Source organism: Phoenix dactylifera, chromosome 3 (genome assembly GCF_051530095.1).
Source record: "Phoenix dactylifera cultivar Ajwa chromosome 3, Ajwa_hap1_PhDact_Kaust_v1.1, whole genome shotgun sequence".
In the NCBI taxonomy this organism is placed as follows: Eukaryota; Viridiplantae; Streptophyta; class Magnoliopsida; order Arecales; family Arecaceae; genus Phoenix; species Phoenix dactylifera.
The window spans coordinates 48,988,035-49,011,813 of NC_143192.1; the positions used below are offsets into that span (position 1 = coordinate 48,988,035).

General features: G+C 38.4%; 1 protein-coding gene across 3 annotated transcripts in view; it reads right to left on the reverse strand.

Annotated features, from left to right (window-relative positions):
- Positions 1–23,779, reverse strand: part of LOC103703579 (MraZ) — a 49,669-nt gene that overhangs the window by 19,566 nt on the left and 6,324 nt on the right. For 2 of the 3 annotated variants that reach the window (XM_088718785.2, XM_039119414.3), the window contains exons 4-13: positions 22,333–22,445; positions 20,174–20,382; positions 16,305–16,424; positions 13,422–13,550; positions 13,200–13,325; positions 7,085–7,140; positions 6,880–6,979; positions 6,221–6,338; positions 5,883–6,095; positions 127–451 (exon numbers count right to left, since the gene is read on the reverse strand). In XM_088718785.2, coding sequence (XP_088574911.1) covers positions 127–451; positions 5,883–6,095; positions 6,221–6,338; positions 6,880–6,979; positions 7,085–7,140; positions 13,200–13,325; positions 13,422–13,550; positions 16,305–16,424; positions 20,174–20,382; positions 22,333–22,445 — 1,509 coding nt within the window. The remainder of the gene's footprint in view (positions 1–126; positions 452–5,882; positions 6,096–6,220; positions 6,339–6,879; positions 6,980–7,084; positions 7,141–13,199; positions 13,326–13,421; positions 13,551–16,304; positions 16,425–20,173; positions 20,383–22,332; positions 22,446–23,779) is intronic. The other variant, XM_088718784.2, reaches the window with a different exon arrangement.

A 23,779-nucleotide genomic window follows, 5' to 3' on the forward strand; every position in this document is an offset into this window, starting at 1 on the left:
GTAGTACTAACAATGCTCACAAGCATGTCATTATATCTCCGAGAACTATAATTATTAGGAAATGTAACATGGCATATGAAATCTATATCATTTTTCTCCATGACCATAAAACTAGAATTTGCATACCTCGATATGATTGTACCATTTACAGAAGCAATCTGAACATATTCATCTCTAGTGGCAATATTAGACCAATCAAAGTGAATTCTCCCACCACCCCCACCACCCCCACCAACTGGGCCACCATTTCCACCAGTTACTGATAAAGATGAATTGTTCTCAAGTGTAAGTGTTTGAAGAAAAAGAAGAATTGTACCACCAGAACCACCGCCTAGCCCACCCATCAAAGTCCCATTGTGGTTTACAGCTGATTCTGTGTGGCTTTGGCCATCTGCCCTTAAAGATCCATAAATTTCTAGCCTAGAAAGCGGCCACTTCATGGAACCCATCACTGGAACAACCCAACATAGATATCAGCATCGAGAAGGGTCATATGACATTATAGAATAAATACTCAGAACAAATGAATTATTCTGGAAAATGAATTCGATCTAAACATATAAAGAAAAAGTGATGGAATCATTCTGTCAAAATTAACATCATATGATTACACATTCATGATACATATACATATACAGACATATATAATTAGTATGTACATATGTATGTATGTATCTATGTAAAAAGGATAGGGGTCATATGACATTATAGAATAAATACTCAAAACAAATGAATCTGGAAAATGAATTTGATCTAAAAATATAAAGAAAAAGTGATGGAATAATTCTGTCAAAATTAACATCATATGATTACACATTCATGACACATATACATATACAGACATACGTAATTAATACACACAAACGTATGTATGTATCTATGTAGAAAGGAGAGGATATGTGTGCAAGTATATGGGTGTGTTTGCATATAGAGAGGGCGAAGATAAAAGAGGGTTGAGAAGTCATCAATATGACATGTCTTGTGCAAGAGTTTCATATTCAGCTATTCAGGGTTTTAACACCCATTGCCTACCCAGAGATCGCAGCTTGCTATGGAGATTCAACAGGAACAAAACAACTTATGATAAAGTTGGTCTGGAAGCTAGCCCAGATATGCCATTTCACTCTTTGATTCTGAAGATACAAAGTACATTCATCTGGTTGATCTCTTTAAAACTGGATATAGCAGATCAGATAGCTCCAATAAGACAAACATGGGACATCACTATTTCCTTAACTTATCCTTAAAGTGAATCCGAACCTATATTTTGAACCATAGGACAAACATGTTGCAGTTGCAAACTTGCTCCAGCTGCCATATGATACAATGTTTGGAGAGAAAGGCAAATGGTAGTAAAAGGAAATACAAATTATGGAGTGTCACACTGATGTTTCTCCAAAACTGGAGGGAGATATCATTTATGTTTCACAGTCACATACATAAAACTGTCTATTCTAAGAGCGTTATTTTCTATTGAGTAATTCCTGTTTACATAGAATAAGTTATTAGTTTCAGAAGTTTGATATAATTCCCAGCTTTGATTATTCATGCCATTTTTGTAGTTGGTCTTGGAGTTCTTCAGAGAAGGATTAGTGTATAGAGTCCCTATTACGGATATAGTTTCGAAAGGGAAGTTCAAAAAACCATCAACTTCTGGTAGTCCAAATTTTGATTTTCTCGATTCTTTCCTTCTTATGCTTCTATCTGTTTGTCTTCCCAAGTCCTTCTAACTGCTTTTGACCCATAATAAGAGTCATTATTTGTCTCCATAAGCTAAGTTCTCCCCACCTCTATTGTCCTATAATCCTAACACTCTAGAGGGCTGCCCCTTGACTGTAACTGGCACTAGAGTAATAACACAAGAGATTCTCATCTCTTTCCCATGGCATGACTGCATGCTTTGAAGATATGGCTCCAAACCTAGATGCAATAGGTACTTTGGTTGTAAGATGTTTGACCCTTAACCTATTGTGATCCATCAATCTTTTTCTCTTGTTTTCAAAAGCAAGCATTGTTTGGTCACCTAAGGCCAAAAGAAGCCTGCTGAAATAAACTAAAGCAAGCATGTGATTTCATTAGCCCTCCATAAAGCCTTCACTTCAAATGACTCAAACCCAACATTGAGATAACTTAGGCAATCTCCAACATCAGATCAACTTTAGGAAAAGAATTTAACCAATGCAATTCAAATCAAGAGAAATTTTAGTTTTAAATAGAAAATTCCAATAGGCTTAACTTTCATTGTTTGCAAACCTAAATAGATTATAAGTGCTGGTTGAAATAGCACAGCACCATATTTATCATGCCAGTGCCTTACCAGCGTGCAGCACTGGCAGAATGCCATAACTAGGCATTCTGCCATGCCAATGCATGTTAAGCATGACATGAAAAACAGCAAAGCATGGCATTGCACGTGCAACAGTGCCAGGCTAACCACCAACACTGGATACTTCAGCAGTTCAACCCTTGAATTTAATCCAGTTGTTTAAAATCCTTGTCCTCTTATCTTTTTACTGCAATTTGGTTGTCAAAGTACTGAAACTGCACGCCTGTCATTATTTAGTATCAGCTTGTGCAAAGATATATCCTAGGAAATGCTTCAACAGAAGCTTAATCCCACTAGATACCAGAGCAAGCTACTTGAAAACACTTCAAAACACTTCATTAGCACCCTTTTCTCCTTGTCATTGAACCCCGCATTTTGAGGCCCAAAAATGGAGAGGATCAATCAATGATTTGAAATGTGAAAATAAGTTTGTTGATTCTTTAAGTTTGTTTATTTTAGGGTAAATTATATTTTTATCCCTCCAAGTTTAGGTCGTACTTTTAAATGGTCCCTAAACTTCAAAATCTCTAATTATGTCCTTAGAGTTTCACCGGTGTTGTAATGCCATCCTTCCAGCCACTTCTGGTCAATTTCCGGCATTGTAAAGTTGCACATGATGCACACGTGGCATTCTTTTCCTTGCTAGCACCAATATCAGCATATAAGTGATAACGTAGCATAACGGATGGAAATTTTTATTGGGATGATGTAGCATATGGGTGATGATGTGGCATATAGATGACGATGTGACACATAGCATGTGCCACAGTGAATTTTTCTTCCCAAAAGTATTCAGTTGCTAAGTGCCACATCATCACTAATATATGATAAATTATGTTTGCGGTCCTCTAAATTTCACAAATATTTTTAAACAGTATGTTTAAAAATCTCCAATTAGGTCCCTCGATTTTCAAGTGTGATTTAATGTAGTTTTTCTAATTGATTCCGGCCAATTTTAGACACCAGAAATGCTTGTGAACCTTTGATTAGGACCCATATGCCCCCCCCCCCTCCTCTTCAACTTCTTCCCTGTCTTCGGCACCCAGCCCCCTCCTCCCCCTCCCCCTCCTCCTCCTCCTCCTCCTCCTCCTCCTCTGCCCTCGGCGACGACCAAGCCCCCTCACCCTCGACAACCACTAAGCCCCCCCCCCAAACAATTGTGACGACCCATCCCCCCGCTTCCTCATGCGACCCTCCTCTTTCCGCTCTGCCTTCACTGTGGCCCTGAGCCCGCTCCGCCCCCTAACATCCACTGGGCCCTTGCCCTTCCCCCATTGTCGAGTCTGTCGTCACCTCCTCCCAGTCGAGCCTGCAATCACACGGTCTTTCTTCTCCTACTCTCTCTCTATTTTTTATCCTGTCGACAAGAAAAGAACGTCACATGTGCATCACGTGCAACTTTCCGATACCCAAAATTGGCCAAACTTGGCTAGAAAGGCTACATTAAGTCAAACTTAAAAATCGAGGGACCTAGTTATTGATTTTTAAACTATAAGGACTATGTAAAAATATTTGTAAAACTTGCACCAAAAATATAATTCATAACATATAGGCAGGGTCTGCGGTACCGATAGTACCGGTGAAGACCGGTACCAGTACCGAACCGATCGAGATAGAAAAAAAAACGCACCCACGCGCCCGGTCGAGTTTTAAATGCCACTCTGTGCGGCGAGCCCGCGCGAGGAATCGCGGCCAGCGCGGGGAACCGCATGCGGGCGCGGTTCCTTGCGCATGGAACGCGAGCGGGCTCACGGTTCCCCACTTGTGCCCGCTTCCCCACTCGCTCCCACACGCGGGCGCGCTGCCCCATGCGCGGGATTTTTTTTCCTCTTCTTCTTCTTTCCGAACCCTCCTTCCCCTCTCTCCTCTCTTCTCTCTTTTCCGATTTCCGCCCGTTCTCCCGTGAGTAAGGAAGGAAGAGAGGTCCCGCCCGCGAGCAAAAAAAGAGAGGTCCTCCTTCTCCCGGTACTTGCCTTCTCTTCTTCTTCTATTCCTCTTTCTTTTCTTCTTCCTCTTCTTCTTCTCTTCTTTTTTCCTCTTCTTCCCCGCTTCTACCGGCGCCGAATGCACCGGTTTCGGTTCGGTACTGGTTTTCACAGCCAAACCGTACCGGTAACTATCGGCACCAGTTCGGTACAGCCTGAACCGACCGATTCCGGTCGGTTCGGCAGACCATGCATATGGGTGATGATGTGACACTCGACGATTGGACACTTTTGGACGGAAAATTCCACCTATTATGCCACGTCATCACCAATATGCTAACATTGGCGCCAACAAGGAAAAAGGCGCCACATGTACATCACATACAACTTTCTAGCGCCAGAAATTGGCTAGAATTGGCTGGAAGGACAACATTAAAACACCAGTGCAAATCTAAGGACCTAATTAGCGGTTTTTGAAGTTTAGGGACCATCTAAAAACACGACCTAAGCTTGGAGGACTAAAAACATAACTTACCCTTTATTTTATTTGGGTCAATTTTTCTGTATGTTCTCAACAAGTGATGACATTTATGGACTGCATCAGTCACATAAGATATCAAGATAACAGAATGTTTGTGGGTTAATTGCACCATGTTTAATACATGCAGATAGCATTTTATCAATAGAAAGTCCATGTTCTATTTAGTGCTGTAATAAGTGGCTGCCTAGGGCGGCTAGTTGGGTGTGTAAATTGGCCAGGCTGCCTAGGCTAAGCCTGCTTGAACCCCAGCTTATTAAAGGTTTCGCTTCCCATTTTCTTTTCCTATTTAAGCCCCATATGGGACATGTGGGAGGGTCCCGCGAACATTGTAGTAGCTAGTAGGCTTATCATGGCAAGCAACAGCTCAGCCAACAGTGATGAGCACCAGCAGTGGCTGCAAGTCTTCTCCATCTGGCCATTATTCTACTCATTTTCCTAATTTTTCCCCTTTGGTCTGCTTGTTAGCATCTAGTCTGCTTGTCTCCTCCTCCTTTGCTTCTGGCTAGGTGCTGGCTACCTCCTAGCTATATTCTAGAACTTGCTGGATGCTGCTGAGGCAGTAATGCTATTGCTACTTGTAGATTTTGATCTTTGGACCTTTTAAGTGTGAAAAATAGTTTCATGATTCCAGACGTGATAAAAAAGGAGAACATATAACATGTCACATGCTTATTTATGCATATAATTAAAAGTGTGCATAATAAAATCTAGGAGAGCTTTCCTCCCTAGGCGGCCACCTTAGAGCCTGGGTGCCCATCTAGACTATACAAGGGGTACCTGGCCTCACCTAAGACATTTGACAATGTTGGTTTTATTGAAGGACCACATTGTCTTTTTTGCATAGAATGAACGCAGATAGTCATCCAAGCACCCAATTATCATTAAACTATGAGAAGATATGAAGATTGACTAAAAACAAGAAAAATGATGCTGATTGCACATTCAGGCAACTAGTGATGCCACTAATAAGACTTTACGTTTTGGAATCTTAATAAGACTATAATTTCAGAGATTAATAAATAAAATCCATAATGATGTTCAGAATTCAACAATGGTGTGGAAACTTCAATGACATGTAAAAAGTATTCACCTATCATTCCCCCACCAGCAACATTATCAAGTGATTCACTGGAGCCACCACTCCCACTCCCCAACTCACAAGGGAGATCAGCATCACCATACTCTTGACCGCCTTCAACTAGCATCCCATTATAAAACCCTGAGCCACCCTTTCCTCCATGCCCAGCACCCCCACCAGCTCCATATTTTAAAAATTTTCCCTTGCCAATGCCCTCTTTACAACCTACCAAGGAATTAAAATTGGAGAGTTAATATGAGAGAGAGAGAGAGATGGATCGATAGAGAGAGAGAGAGAGTCATCTCAGATATTTTCTTCACTAAATATTAAATAAAAAAAAGTTGCATCACCTAATTCTGATGTATTTATTATGCCATCCTCTTCAATAGTGACAGTCCTTGCTCGGTGAATGTCAATGATGCTTCCCCTAACTAAACCACTGACAGTGAGGTCCTCAACACGACAGATCTGCAAAATTTTATAAGTTTGTAAGTTAAAATTAGAATGCAATAAATATTTCATAATTGATATAAAGATGTACGGCAAAAAGAATGACAGAGAAGGGCATAGACATGTTTCTTATGATCAAAAGTATACAATTAGATATTCATATCTATGAGCTTAACATCAGCTTATGGTTTATATGCATTTGTCAAATGTTAAGGAAATAATAACAAAAAGCTTCAATTTAAATTTCCTACTGATTGACAATTCAAGATATAAATCTCAGTGGTTTTTGAACAATGTTGCTCTAAATGAACATTTAACTTCTATAATCTTGTTAGTTACGAGAAGAAGATAAGCATAAAGATATAATGATACTGCACTCAAAAGAAAGACCAACCAATAACAAGCCTTGATCATCTGTCTGAGTCTGATTTACCAGTCTTTCACCATTCAAATTGACCAGTCTTTCTGTGATCACTTTATAAATTGAAGCAAGTGATCACAGAAGCTACCTTAGAGAAGTTTTAGTGGAGAAAATATAAGTTTTTCAATAACGACTTACTTGTAAAGTGTAAGATAAGGAATTGTTCACATGGCAATCATCAGGAGGCGTGATTAAGTCCTTCGGGCATGTTTGACTCTCACAGCGTGATTGAGCAGCCCTGTTGAATGGACAATTCAGGCCATATTTTGGGTTGTAAAGGCCATAAATAAAAGCCACCAAGTAAAATGTTAATCTCTACATGAGGACCACAACTTTAACTTACAAGCTGCTTCCAATATCATCATCTAGCGGAGCCTGTAGTATGGAACCTGGCCCAACCTGCATGATGAGAAAAATGACATGCAAATTAAAACTAATAAATCTAAAACATAATATCCTAAGTTTCTAACAGTCTAGCATTTAATAGTATGGCGTAGATAAATGAGAAAAATGTTTGGTAATAAGAAAAAACCCCAATTATAGTGATATTAAAAAAAAAATTAGCAGTATATAACAGAAACTTGCAGCCTGAAGAACAACAATAATTTCAACAGCAAGGATTGAAATACTGACCATACAATACCATAGTGCATGCTATGTCATGTTTGACACAGAGTATAATTCCTGCCAGCAACACAAGTAGATGCAGGGGCATACTGCGGTCTATGTTAACCATATCACATTGTTACCACTTACCAGTATGCACCCATATTGCAGTATCAAGAAACCTTGTTCAACACTTAATAATGCTTCATCCCACCTATCTGGGGTCAATTTTATGTAATCTTCCTTCCATCCACTGATTAAGTATCAAGGTGTCTCCTACAATTCATACATGTAGTGTTTTCATCCTCTTTCATTAACCCTGAAAAAATGTCCAAGCTCCTTCTGTTTAAGGAACAAACTCAGATTCTAACACATTCCATACCATATCAATCAGCTCACCACCACTTTCTCCATCTTAGCATTCTGCTCCGTAGAATACCCAACTTCTCACATTACTTCTCCTATGTAATGCTCTTTATTTCCTAACCTTTCAAATTGTCCAATATGAAGCCATGAGTCCAAATACAAAGAGATGGACTCAAAGCATTCTTCCAGTACAAATTATCTTAAGACCTATACTTTGACAACTGAGTTTACTTCCTGTCTTTGTCTATTCTCCATTCATCCCTATAGCAAATCCAAGAAATAAAAATTATGAAACCAAGTTATCACTTCACATCAAATTTTTCTAAGACCTCACATCAAACTGTATTTCCACTAATATTGTGTTCTACCATCTAAGTGTTAGTTTTTCTAATTTTTAGACAGTTATTCTCCAATATTACCCCCACAATTCCATTTAAAATATTCAGATTGTTTGTCTCATCAAATAGATTTACAATGTACAGATACACCATGGCACCTCCCGAATACACAGAAAAAGTTCACCTTGCACAAGTGAAAAGAGATGCCCTTACAGCAAATGCATTGCAACTACTTATAATGTTCATCATGGCTCTTTGGGACCGATCCCAATTTCTAAACGATTAGAACGCATCTTTTGACTACAATTTCTTCCTAATGAATATTTGATCATCCCACATAAGTACTTTAGCATAGGCACAATGTTGCCTAACATCCAGCTTCAATAATCTGTACCGGACAGGTACAGGTGTGGCAGTCACTTGTCAAACACTTTGAGTTTGGACGCTGAATAGCTAACTAGGGGCTAACTACTTCCATGAGTTCACAATATCCCCTATTTGAAGTTTCAGGGTTAGTAGGTTATGTTCTGGGAAAGAAAGCTAAAAAGTAAGAAGGCAAAATGAGAGTTGTGCAGGTTATCCACTTGTAGCCTTTTTGGGGCATCAACTGGATATCTTTAAGACGGTAAGACCCCATTTTTTTTTGCTTATGTTTGACTGGTTAAGTGGATAACCTCCACTTAATCAGTATCCAAATATAGCCTTACAAGTTGTTTGGTTGCAGATTCTAAGGCTTTGTTTGGTTGCTAAGAAAGCGAAAGAAGAGAAAATTAGTTATATCACAATCTTCTTTTCTAATGTTTGGTGGTCAAAAAAAATCAAAAGAAAATTTTCATAGAAAATTTGAAGCCAAAATTATTTCTAGCCATCCTAAGATTTTTCTTTTCTAAGAATAGTGATTTCGAGAAAGAAAAGCAAAAATAGTCTGCCATGGGATGTTTAGTCAACATAAAAATCAACCTAACCATATTAAAGAAAAGCTCTTCTCAACAATTTTCTCCTACAATTAAACAATAGAAATTGTTAACTTTTCTTTTCTTTGCCACTAGAGAAAAGTTTTATTTTTTTTTCACTTTCTCAGCAACCAATTCCTAAATATCAATATTAACCATGCCATGACCTTTATCACCAAACTATTGAAATTATAATGCAATGGTATGAAAATATCAAGCTTTTAATCCATAAAAAACCAATCCTTTTAAAAATTGTCCTAAGAAAGAAGATCAAAGTATTACTGCACTTTGGGTTTCACCTTAAATTTGTCTTGTGGATTAAGGAATGCACTTTTAATCCTAGAGTTGCCCTGTTAATAAATGGATCACCATCACGATGGTTTGAACCAACAAAGGGTATTCGTCAAGGCTGTCCATTAGCACCTTACTTATTTATCTTGTGTTCTGAAACTTTAACTAGTTTGATGCAGCTTGCAGTAGAAGCAAATGCCTTGCAAGGTTTCAGACCAAGCAGGGCATCATATTCTATATCACACATATTACTTGCTGATGATTACCTCATTATCTTGAGAACAACCATAAGGGATACTGTGTGTTTAAAAATATTGCTGAAGCTATATTGCACTGTGAGGACCCGTGCGGGTGTGTGTTTAGTCCCACATCGGTTATTCGCTGGATAGATCTTGGGTACTTATACAGGATCAAGAAACCCAAATAATACTTCTGGCTAGCCTTTTTAGATGAGTCCTGAATTGTGACAAATGGTATCAGAGCGGGCCCGGCCCATAACCTATATGGACTAGGGGACACTGTAGCACGGATCCATTGGGACTGACCACGAACCGATCGTGGTGTTTGTGATTAGATTTGAATGAATTTGAACCCTCAGCCTGACGAGGACGTTAGGGCTTAAACAAGGGGAGTATGTGAGGACCCGTGCGGGCGTGTGTTTAGTTTCACATCGGTTATTCGCTGGATAGATCTTAGGTACTTATACAGGATCAAGGAACCCAAATAATACTTTCCGGATAGCCATTTTGGGTGAGGTCCTGAGTTGTGACATGCATAATCTCCAATCAAGCTATAAATGTCACTAAATCTTATCTAAAGTTCAGCCCTTTGACTCCTCACTCCATTAAAGCTCAGATCTGCCATATCTTACCCTATCCAATCAAGGAAGGTGTCTGGCAATACCTTAGCATCCCATTAACAGGAAAACAGCTATCACCTCATGATTTAATTAACCTCATGGAAAGACTTGCTGGGAGAATACAAGGATGGCAATGGAAGGCTCTGTCATTCAACCTTGCTTCATTCTGTTTTAAATTCACTGCCTCTATATTCTATGGCTGCAGTATACATCCCCACTTCAGTAAACAAATGCCTTGAAAGGCCGTTTAAAGCTTTTCTTTGGGGCCATCCAACAGAAAGAAGAGGAGTGCGTCTATTATCTTGGGAGGTGGTTTGTTCTCCTAAAATTATAGGTGGATTATGCATTCATGCTCTTCAAAGAAGGCAACAAGCGTTTATGCGCAAGCTTGCAGCCAATTTGATACTTAACCCGCATCTCGATGGGCAAAAGTTGTAGCTGCTAAATATAATTTTCAGGGTCAGTGGTTCAACTATATTCAGCCAAGGAAATTCTCTTCAATCTGGAGAAAAAATAGTAGCCTCTGCCCCTTATATTCAAAGTTCTTTCATTTGCTTCCCATATTCAACTGATGCAGGACCCATGGTGTGCCATTCTTCCATTTGATCTCTGGCCGACTTACATTAATATGGAGGAGGATCTCACCAATAGCAGTGTTGCTGATCTTCTTAATGAAAACAAGACTACAGACAGACTATGATCGATTTTTTCAGCCGAACTGATAAATCATATTAACACTATTCCTATTTCAGTTGGTTGCTGGCTGGAATAACTAGTATGGAGTTCCACACTTACCCAGCGGGTTCCTACAAGGCAAATCTACAGGCAGCTACAACCATTTGGCCATCCAGGCCATATTCATCTCACTCATTTAAAAGGATTTGGCAATTACAGGTTCCAATGCGGGTTAAGACTTTTTGTTGGAAACTGGTATTGTTGGAACCACCTTGAAAGCAGTTACTGCACAGTAGAGGTATTGTCGATGATGATTCCTTGATGTGGGATTTATGTCATGTTCAATTAGAAGATTGTGAACATGTTATGGTGAAATGTTCATTTGCACAACAATGCTGGCAGGCATTCCATTCATTAGGCCATGGGATTTATCCTCACTCTTTACCGGACTTGCTGTCTTACTCAGCAAGTGCCCAGGCAGAGAGGAGGGTGACATCTTTAATGGCAGTGGTTGCCTGGCAGCTATGGTTTGCAAGGAGTCTGAGACTATTTCAGTCCACTTTTATTACCCCTATCCAGGCTTTCAGATTGGCATTCTATTATATTTTGAACTTTAATATGGACCAAAGGAATGCTTCATGTTATATACATTCTGGGAACTGGAGCATCCTTAATGAACGACCGCATGGTCGGTTAACCTTAAAATTAGTCCGATGGATGCCCCTTCCCGTGGGTGCATTGAAAATCAATTTTGATGCGGGCATGCGGCAGTAAAAAAGACAGGCTGCAGCTGGATATGTAATCAGAGATCACAATGGCTGTCTCTTATGGGCTGCTGGAAGGACATTATCTTATACTTCAATAATCTTATGCTGAACTTGCTGCTGCATGGGATGGTATTAAGTGTGCTATATTTAACTTTCACCCATCACAGATGTGGGTTGAAGGGGACTCAGCTTCTGTTATATCTTGGATTTCAGCAGGTACTAAACTAATTTATGAAGTTAACCCTCTGTTGCCAGATATATGGCAATGGCAATGTCTTCTTTTTGTTTTCCAGGTCTCCCATATTTACAGGGAGGGAAATCAGGCAGCGGATTGGACAGCAACCAAAGCACTGGCTGGTGGCTTTACAATGGATGATATATCTCATGTTCCTACAGATTTTGCCTCTATTTTGCTTTTAGACTGATGTGGTGTAATACAGTATAGACACTAGTTTGGGTTATAGCCCCTTCATTGTACCAAAAAGGAAAGATCAAAATAAAAGATGCAGTTTTGTTATTACTTCATTATTAGTGGAGTCCACTTGCATACGTGTTAGACTGATTGTTCATTCAGCAGTTTGCTGAAGGTAGTGATACGTTAGGTCACAATATGGGATTCACAGCTTCAGCACGCTATGGACTATGAAATAATCCGGTCAGGACTAGCTTCCATGTTGCATCTTGAAAAAGCAATCAAGTACTTAGCCACGGTTCAACTATTTATGAGAATTAGTTTTGAAAAAATAACGTTCCTGGTAATTCAATAAAGTTATTTAATTACATGATTTTGGAATAAAACTAAATATATCTAGATTAAGGCAGACCTTGGAATCAGGCTTATCTTCCCAGTAGGAGGTTTGAATTTTCTAATCAAATTGTCAACTAAACTTTTGAATGGAGGCATTATAGGAATACATATTTTGGATAGCATGCCCACTGAACAATGAAAGCAAGTAATGGGAAGATGACAAACTTTATCATCATGTCAACAATATAAACGAACTAAAGAAGGGAGATTAAAATGAAGGAATTTAATATCACAAGAACCTCCAAAGACTAGATGAGGTCAGTCAAACCTAATGTAGTAATCTGATAAGTGGACATGCAGATGCTCGCATATAACCTGAAATCTAAGTGGGATCTTTCATGTCCTAAACTCAATGTAAAGCAACTAACATACATTAACATGCATATTTGGATTAATTAGTGGATGAACTAATGCAAACCCATCAGCATATTTATCTGTACAAGTAATATTTTCCCAAATGGTTAATATATTCATGATACCTGCAGTCAAAATAACATAAGATAACTAATATACCAATTATGTACCCTTTATTATATTTGTAGAATGGTTCTTCACATTTTTCTCTTGCATGTTTATTTACTTCACAGTTATAGCATTACTACATGTGGGTGATTCCATTGTTTGATAGTGTTTGCACTTCAGTTCGAGTGAATGTTGAATGGTATTACCATGAAATTAGAACACAAATTAATTATATAAAAAAAAGCAAGAGCACAATTTCTCTAGGCAAGCAACATATTAATTTCAAAATTATGACAACAAAAAAAAAGCAACAATCAAACACATAGATCTTACTTCAATGTTATAAAATAGTGACAGGAAAAGTCGCTGAGCTTTGATTCCATCACCATGACCAGACAACTTGAGAAGTCCTTGACCATAAACACCCAAGTCGGCATTTGAAGAAATGACAGAATTATGCTGCCATAATACAGAATGGTTACTTCATAATTTAGGATTCAAAACAGTGACTTTCTAGGTTAGTAACATTAAAGAACCATGTTCAAATTACCATACCCTGAGAATAACTAAATTTCTAACTTCAAGCATAGATGTACTGACATCATTATTGCCACCACCATCTATCTGAATTTTTGAGTCCCACATGAGCAACATTTTGACATACATTCTAAAGGCACCATAAACCTTCAAACACAGAGGAGAACTTAGAGAGCAAATAAATAGCCATTTTCCTATTAAAGTGGTGTGTATTGGATACCAACAATACAGTTGGAACACCAATACACCATATTAACATCTAAAATTACAAAAGTAATTCCCAACAAATTTCAAAACATTTACAACAAGAGATAGTCAAAAAGACTTGGGATAGCAGTAATAAGTGACAAATGTTTCTAGGTCCATAGACTGACATTTCTATTGACTCAACTGATAAGAAAAGAAGATTGTGATATTTATGTAAAGCGAAATGCACAGATACATGGAAAGCCGCTTAAATGTTTACACAACATTAGCAATATATTTATGCTTGATGTCAAAAATACATCTTGTGGCATCCAGATTGCTGACTCACTCTGTTCATTATAAACTGCACTTTCAGAAGTCTAGAAGAAAGGTTCAAATGTCCTAGAGACTTGTTAAAAGCATCAACTCAAAAATGAATTGGCAAATGCATGTGGAAAAGAAAAGACTAAATTCTATGTGTGGCTGATATAATCCAAATTCTACAACATAACGATAAGATATAAAGGAAATGTGTGGCATGAATCTTGCTTTGAATCTTTCTTAGAATCTTGAGCCTGGATTAGATACTGTTAGAAATCCATTACTTCCTATAATATAGAATCCTTGCAAACCAGAAGGATTGAAACATAAAGGTGGTATGCAGCTAAGAAATTAGTCAAAACTGGATCAGGTGATGCTTCATACAGCATGGCTGTCATATTTCTTGTCTTGATCTAAGTTCTTCTATAGAAAGATCATGGCCATTATATTCTCATTACTTGTTCAAGATATAGAAAGAAATTATTTTTTCAGCTTGCCTCATATGGTTGCAGTCATCTGATATATGTGAACCCTTGGCAAGCTTAGAACACAAAGCCTCCAAATAATGTAAAATAACCAAAATTACAACCAGTATCCGGTACAGTTACAGAGGTCTTGAAGACTGCATAACATTTGTAAATTATGTACCATAAAATATGAGCATGATCCACATCATGGGTTATATGCACACCACAATTAGGGCGACATATTTGGAATAATGACTGTTCTTCTAAGCCTATCGTCGGATTTGGAGCAAGAAAAAGGATACAAGATTTGTAGTAGTTGGTATACAATGCTGCATCTAAATATTAATTATTCTTAGGTCATGTGGACCAAGATGCATATTGCAAGACAATCTAGAATTAGCCCAGCTTCTAAAACCATGATTAACTTTTATGAGTAGGAAGAACCTCGCAAGAATCACTCAGATTTTAGAAGCTTTAAGCATAGAAAAGTAAAATCTGAATAATAGAAAAAAAACTCCACTATAAGGAGCAAATTCACACCACAATTTCTATTCCCAAACAAGTCAACCACCGAACACCATACATCATCAACCTTTTTAAAAAGAAAAAAACTGGTAGGTGCAAATATTACAAGCAAAAAGTAGTCAATTTACAGCCCATTATGGTAGAAACCTTATCTGACCAACGATTCCCACCATATGTATCTCCACCATGGATGAAACTTGAGAGTTCTTAGGAGCTATAACCAATCTGAAGTAGTGAAGCACCACTTTCAAATGCATGGAGTGCCACATATCATCTTTTGCCTAAAATTGGTGCACCACTACAGATGATTGACTACTCTTGAGGCCATCCATGCTATACCTTCTCTCTCTTGAGTTTCCTAAAACAACACCACCTAAGACACGCTGATAAAGCATCACCAAACACTGAACCTCGACTCTTCCCTTAATGTCCCCCTCTTTTTTTTTGTATCCATAAGTTTGTTGCCTAAAGGCTAACTAAACACCCCCCCCCCCCCCGCCCCGCCACACACACAAAAAAAATAAGAGAGAGAGGAGGGGGCAGCTCATCCCACTATTGCTTCATCAATAGCCAGTCTCCATGTTTCAACAGTTTAACACTTATGATTAGGGTTCGCCAAACCATGCCAAATCGGCCAGCTCAGGACGTACTGAACCGGACTGGTCAAGGACCGGCATGGTTCCATCTATAAATTCAGTTCGGCTGGTTACTGCTCACTATTCGTTCGCTAGAGAAACATCACCCTGCGCCAATAGTAGGTCCCTTCCCCTCCCTCTCTCCTTGTCGCGTGCGAGCTCAGCTTAGGGTTAGGGTTTGCTAAGGCAGCCCTCCCGCTCCCTCCCTCCCTCTCTCTCTCTCACGCACACACACACGCTCGCGCACTCGGATTAGGGTTAGGGCTTGCCAATCATTTCTCCCTCCCTTGCTCCCTCTCTCTCTCTCTCTCTCTCTCTCTCTCTCTCTCTCTCTTCCTCTCTCCTTTTCACCCTCTCCCCTCCCTCTCTAGCTCTTCCTATATTGGTATACCCCGAAACAGCACAATACAAACCCGTACCGTACCGAACCAATTGCCAATTGATACACCGTCGAGTATTGGTTCAACAAACCTTGCTTATGATGAAATTTTCAGTCAGGCAATCCAAAGCCAATTTCGTGGGTATGGAAGATACAAAAGTGGAATATATGCTACTTAGCATATTTTTGTATATTTGAAAGTAGAGCTATCTAAAAAGAAGTGCTTATGTACATTCGCATAAATTAAAATAACATTGAACAGGACATAGAATGAAGATATGAGAACAGAGCAATAAAATACCATATTTGGAAATTTATTGAGTAATAAGAATAGGATGAGTAGATGTCAAGTCTGCCTAGATTATGCTAAATACTTGAAACTACTTGCCTTTATAACAGAATCACTAATGAGAAGTTCCTCAGCAACCAGCTCAAATTCCGAAACTGGATAGTCAGACAATCCAAAGCAGATACTGCCCCCATCTAGTAGTCTGATTTGGCCTCTCACCTGTAAGGAAAAAGAAAAGAAAGAGAGAGAACAAACCAGATAATTCAGCTAAAATTTTTGGGAAGTTAGCATAAGGGTAGTGCAGAAAGAAAAAAAAAAAAAGCCATCCATATTTTATTTTCACTCATCAGCAAGGTTAAAAAGATTACGTAAGGATATGCCTTTGTGCAAGTAATTTTTTTTTGAAACTTAAACCCATAAGAAACAGAAACATACTCATCAATTTTCAAAGTGGGGGATTAACTAGTTTAGTAATAAAACATCAAAAGCATAAAAGAGTGTAATCAGTGTATTACAAAGAGAAAAGACCCCAAGAAGAACAACTTGTCTAATGATATCGTACGACCATAATTAACAACATAACAATTAAGCAACACTCAAAACCAAATGAGAAGTATGTGTTACCAATTAAACCAACAGAAAGAAATTGTAATTTTTTGTAACAATTCATCTAAATGTTGCTTGATTGATGAAAAAAATCTCCACATTGCTACAACATGGTGTAGACTTGATACATTCCCAATTCCGACAACATAGCCCTTGAAGGCACTTTCATGGGACATCAACCATAGCAGTGGGGCAAGGTTGTCATATCGCCTAGGTGAGGCCAGGCGATAAACCCCTTGTATAGCCTAGGCAAGGACCTAGGCGCTTAGGAGGCTGCCTAGGAAGAAAAGCTCTCCAAGCATTTATCATGCATACTTTTAATCGTATGCATAAACAAACATGTGATATATATTATATATACTCTTTTTTTATCATTTATGGGACCATGAACCTACTTTTCGCACAAAAAATTCCAAAGAACAAAATCTAGAAGGAAAGGAGTGAGCCAGCAACAGCATTGCTGCCATTGTAGCATCTAGTAAGTTGTAAGACATAGTTAGGCAACCAGCACCAAGGAAGAAACAAAAGGAGACAAGCAGACTGGAGGCTAGCAAGTAGACCAAAGCGGAAAATTAAGAAAAGCAACTGGAACAATGGCCAGATGAAGAAGACATGGAAGTCGTCGCCACTGCTTGTCACTGTTGGCTGAGTTTTTGCTAGATATCGATCAGCCCATTGGCTACTACTGGGTTGGCAGTAGACTTCACTTCCCTCTCCATGGGCTTGGCCTAGGCAGCTTGGCCAAATTGGGCGCCTAGGCTGCCACTTTTAACAACACAAGTGGAGAGTGAACCTAATGACTTGAAATAATCTTGGTTTCCCCTGAAAGAATTGATCTTCTCATTCTCATGAATGAAATAGAATTGAAGAGACATTTACCATGTGATATTATAGTGCTGGTATAGACAGAAATTCTGTTGTTGTCCAATTCTGAACGGTAGTAACCATAGATACTACCCATTTACCAATAATTTTGATAGTTTATATTTTCCAGCACCTATTATGGTAATGCTTGGTTGCCCGAAAAAGGGATCCAAGACTAGTTTTTCATCAACTTTCTAGATGCATGTTTTGAGATTCAAGCACAAAATTTGGAAAAAAAAAAGTGCTAGAAAATTTGAAGGGTCCTGATCCAGAGTCGTCGGTCAGCGTGTCAGCCCCCATCCTGACTCTTGCCAAACACTGTTAGATTTGATCGCTCTGATATTTGTTGAAGCATCTATGCCCTAGTCCGAATATGATTCGATGAAATCACCTTGATTGGACCAATCCGGATGTCGGACACTCCTACTTGGTCACTCTATGAGAATGTTGAAATTTAGAATTTTTATTTTTAAAATAATTATGATGAAAATCTTATGAAAAGTATAATTTTGGAATATTAGGCTTTGAGAAGAATTTTCGGGATTAATTAGATCTATTAGTTGGATTGTATTCGTAAGGTAAGTAATGTAAACCTTTTTCTAGATTTATCGACAAATTATTAATATTTTTTAAATTGAATTATTTTTTATTTATGAATTTGATGCATGGTGTTTTATTATTATATATGCCTTAGAATATTGCATGATTCTTGGGTGAACGGTTGAACCTATGGGTTTTGATATGGATTATGTTTGATTTCAATATTGCATCTTACGATTTGGAACGTCGAACATGTTTTGAGAAAAAGAATTTTGAATTGAAATGAATTTGGACTCACAGCTAAATTATATTTTGATACCTTGCCAATGAAGGTTGTACATTGGTACTTCGATACCCTACCAGTAGAAGTTGTACGTTGGCATTTCGATACCCTGCCAGTGGGAGTTGTACATTGGCATTTCGATACCCTGCCATTGGAGATTATACAGTGGCACTTTGATGTGATCATCCTTCTGGGTTGTCGAGTTGAATTTAATGATTTGAAAAAAAAATTGATTAATGAACGACATTTGGATTGAGAAAATTGAATTTGGCATGCATAATGTTCGATAATGCTGCAAATTTAGATTTAGTTTTAAATTTGTGAAATTCATATGCATATTTTTTAAAATAATTGTTTAATTTATTGTTTGATTTATCTAGCTAAAGTGTTTAATGTTTACTGAGTTGTCTAGCTCATTATACAATTTCTTACTATTTTTACAGATATGAAGAATTAGCTCGACTCGGAGATTTATCATGAAAGAGTAATTAGAGACAAGATTTTGACATCTTTATTTAGACTAAATTTTTGTTTTAAAGTTGATGCAAGATTTTGAGATATTATTGGTTTGGTAAGACTTTTAATTTTGTCATTTAATTAGAATTTGAACGTTATTATTTAAATTATTTTCTTTGCCTAATTATGATATCATGATGAGATACCTTGCATGCTCGTGGGGAGAGTTCCCTATGAGTGTACGATGGTTGTCGCGACCTCCGGCTCCCGATCTCGAATTGGGGGCGTGACAATACTGAGGCATACCTGTCAGTGAGATAGTGTCTGTACTAGCCCAACCCATTAGGGTTTTGTACAAACGCATACACATAATAGCTGCACAAATACACCCATATACATGCAGCGTTTTAGTTGCATATAGTTGTATCATAACTAACGTAGATAGCTTGCCATATTTAGACAGATATGTCAGCTAGAGTAGTGCAAAGCTTGCCACATTTAGACAAATATGCTAGCTGGAATAGCGCACAGTAAGGCAAGAATACCTCTGTACAGCTTTCTAGGCAAGAATACCTATGTAAAGCTTTCTATTTAATGAAATGAACCCTCACGATGAAGGGCATTCAGCACAATTGACATGGTATCAGAGCTTGGTCTCTGAACCAAAAAAATTTCACGTGAATAAGGTTATCTCCACCTTTGTTCCTCTCGGTTTTTCCTGGTGTTTCTGGGTTTTTTGGTTGTGGTGGCATTGCCTAGTTCTTGCAGACTCAAGTGTGATTGTTCTCTAGTTTCTTTCAGTTTGTGAATCTCTTGATTTTCTGGTGGTGCATTTCCTTTCTGGTTGAGATTAATCTGTTTCTGGACTATCAGCATTTGTCTTGGTCATTGTTTGTTGGCTTTCTTTCTCGATAACAGTTTTCTTTACTAATTGTCATCATGTCTTTTGAAAAGAATGATAACTCTTAGGTTCAATTCACGGCATGGTATGCTGAACCAACCCGTACCGGCCGGTTTAGCACGTACCGTATCGGTCCGAGCCCTAACAAGAAGCTATTAGTTCCATACGAGAAAAAGCATGCCTAGAAAAGCAAACAATATCTTACAGCAGATTTTAGATGATAGTGATGAGATAGAATGAGCAACTATATAATTAAATAAAAAGAAATAAATAAACAGCAGCTAAAGAAAATGGTGATAGCTGACAACATCTAATAACCTGCACTCGTGTCCAGAGCAAAGGAACCAAAGCTTTTGCATTGCACTCTACATAAACATTTGACCAAAGTGTGGTTGTTGGGAAATCCAGCAATGGAGTTTCTGTATTAGTTGTAAAGTTGTCATTGCTGACCCTCAGACTCTCTAATGTTCTATCATAAACGGTACCAGCTGCACCAGCATTCTCAGGGCAGCCAATGCTCTCCCCACCTGATCCAAAACAGGCATAATTGTAGTGAAACGAGAACAGACAGTTCAACATGCGAAACCAAAAACAATATAAAGTACAGAAAGAGATAGGACGAAATTGTTTTCACTGACAATAAGTACCTTACAAATTTAATAAAAAAATACACTTGTATGCCAAAAACAGAAATTTTGCAAGAAAATCAAGGAAATTAGTAACAAAGTTTCGACGCTTCAGACTTAATTTTGGGATAAGGCTGTCATTTTGGGGGCCCAGGAGTTATTATCTCCTTTAACGGCCTCCCGCCTTTGGCCATTTAAGCATGAGAACCTTGATTGGACGTCTCGATACTTTACCCCACTGTTTTGTTATTTATACAATTGTGAGAAACAGCACATGCAAAAGATAAATGGAAGGTGTGATTATGGTATGACATAATCATCTACCAACACTGCTGAGATACTATATCACTCAAACTAATATTAGCTAAAATACAGAACAGAAACGGAGGAACAAGCTAAACTTACTAGTGTTGTCAGTTGTCACAGAATACAACATTAAGTTCATAAAAAAGAGATCATATGCATCTAAGAGGTCTACAGGAAGTTTAAATCATATGATACCCTGACTAAATTAGATGGGAAACTTTCACAAATTGAGTGAAACTCCACAAGAAAAAGCAACATAAGTTAGAAAAAATAAATGGAAAACACAGAAAAGAAGATAAAACTGTAAAAGAATCGGGCGCTCTAAATGTGGAAGAATCTCACATTAAAAAATTATGCATTCTAGTTATTTCTTGACATCACAAAGTGCCAACTGGTTAATAAAAAAAAAAAGTTAGATTTAAAAGGATTTTAAAAAATCCAACAAAATGAGAAAAATGTTACATGCTATTTACTTATACCAGTTACTGAGAAAAGGAGGGTTACTTATAATGTATTTAACTAATTCCGCTCTTGTAGTTTTGTTATGCATCAGAAGCAATTCAGCTAGTTGATATAGAAAGTTGCATAACAGTCGTGGATTCTTTTGATGGTAAGTTTATATACCTTGTTCAGTACAGTTTTTTACTTCCTTTTGCCATTAAATTTTTGAATCAATAAAAGAAAAGGTAGATGGGTTTTCAATATCTGAAAAAATATCTTTATCAAGATCCGACAAAACAATGAATAATAAAACAGTCTAAATTTTGTGGCAGCTCTGAAGAGACACTGGTCCAAATTAGGAATACTATCAAAGGAGAAATAAGTACAATCAAAGAGGGGTTTGACTGCTGAAGGCCATAAAATGAAATTTGGTGCTGGGCGGTTATCCAAGCATTAACAGTAAAATATAGAAAAGAACATTTAAGTAGAATTTTGCATCCATCTACAGATAGTACCACTTCATTACCAAATAACCAAGAGTCCAAGAACAAGTGTACTGACTGCACTGCATAGCTAACATCATGTAACTATGAAAACCTTGGATTGAGCAAAAACAAATAAACATAAGGCACAGGCTTAATCTGCCCTGAGATATTGTGATAGCTTTTAGAAAGAATAAGCATCATCATTTTAAAAACCAATGCTCTGAGCGACAATAGTTTATGTTAGGACTAGGAATACTATTCTCTGTATTTTGTTACAGCTTCTCAAAGGAGAAATAAGTACAATCAAAGAGGGGGTTTGATTGCTGACAAGACCACAAAACGAAATTTGGTGCTGGGCGATTATCATGGTATTAACAGTAAAATATAGAAAAGAACATTTACGTAGAATTTGAAATTCATCTATAGACAGTGCCCACTTCGTGCCCGATAACCGAGAGTCCAAAAATATGGGTACTGATTTCACTGCATAGCTAACATCACATAACTATGAAAACCTTGATATATTGCAATAGCTTTTACAAAGAATAAGCATCATCATTTTAAAAAACAATGCTTATATCAAACAAGTGTTCAACACTGACAAGTGGTCAGCACAAACCATGAGCTGTGATCTTTACATCTTGGATGCTGTAGCACTCCAGGGATATCCTCCCACCACCACCTCCACCCCATCCACTCCCACCAGAAGCACTGATAGTACCATTTCCTTTTCTAAGCATGGAATACAATAAAAAGATCAGACTGATCAACATTTTTAAAAGTATTCTGAAATCAGATCTTCAAGGTACCAAATTATCACTTTAACAGCACACAAATAGGCTTACAATATGTAGTTAAAAGCAAGTAAAAAGTGAATTACAATAACAATCTATGTGCAGAATAATTGCTATGACTGCAGGAGATAGCAATAGTAATCTACGTGCAAGGTTTGGAAAGAAACAAAGGGCTATATGTAATTGAAACTATAGAAGCAAGCAGTGTCTCTTGTGCCGGGGCCCGGACCGGTTGCCCGGCGGCATAGGTCGGTACGGGTCGGCGTCGTGCCGTGCCGGGCCTGTACCGACACAGTAGAGGAGGCGAGGGAGAGGACAAACAGGAAAAAGGAAGAGAGAGAGAGAAGAGGGAGAGAGAAAAAGAGAGAGAAGGAGGGTGGCGGAGGCCGGCAACCCGGGCGGATGAGGGCTCTGTGGCCGGGTCTCCTGTTTTGAACGAAATAGGGGACCCGGTTGTAGAGCCCGGAGAAGCCTCCTCCGCGCGGCTCGCCGGCGTCCACATGGTCCTCCATCGGCCGGTCTCCACCTCCCTCTCTCTTCATTCCTCTCCCTCTCCCTCCCTCCCTCGCTCGCTCTCTCTTTTCCTCTCTTTTCTTCTCATTCTCCCCCTTCGGCGACAAGTTTCGTTTCTATTGCCGAAACCGTCCCGGTTCGAAGCCAGGACGGCTTGGTACGACCGGAACCGCCTGGTTCGCGACGGTTCCGCCGATCTTGGAAGCAAGTGTTCGATGAAACATGATAGAACTAATATTACAATAGTGAGGACCAACTACACCCCTCAACAAGTTACAGTTATGTAAGTGAATGTGTGCAAGCAAAGTTCTGTACAAACTTAATAATACATAGGCATCTCTAAGCCACTAAAATTTTCAAGGTTTACTCAATAGATAATTATAGCAAATAATAATAATGAAGTTTTCATCAATGTCAATGAATTGGCTTGGTAAAACATATCTAAGAGATAAAGCAGTTATAGAAGTGCCAATCACTCTCAATGTGCTTTCCCCTCAAGAAAAAACCAGATTTCTGTCATTTTAAAAGGCACACAGGTTGTCAATTAAAAAAAGGACAGAGAAATAAGTAAGAAAGCCAAATTGTTTCAACAAATAAACCAGTAAATTGGAAACATAATACGTAACATAAGGGGAGAAAATTCTGTTCTTCACTTGACCAACCATCTCTCTTGTTCTTCTTTTCATGTCCATCTTGAAGGAAAATAGATGCAACCACCATGCTCTTACATTAGCATGACTATCAAGACTCGAGTAATGT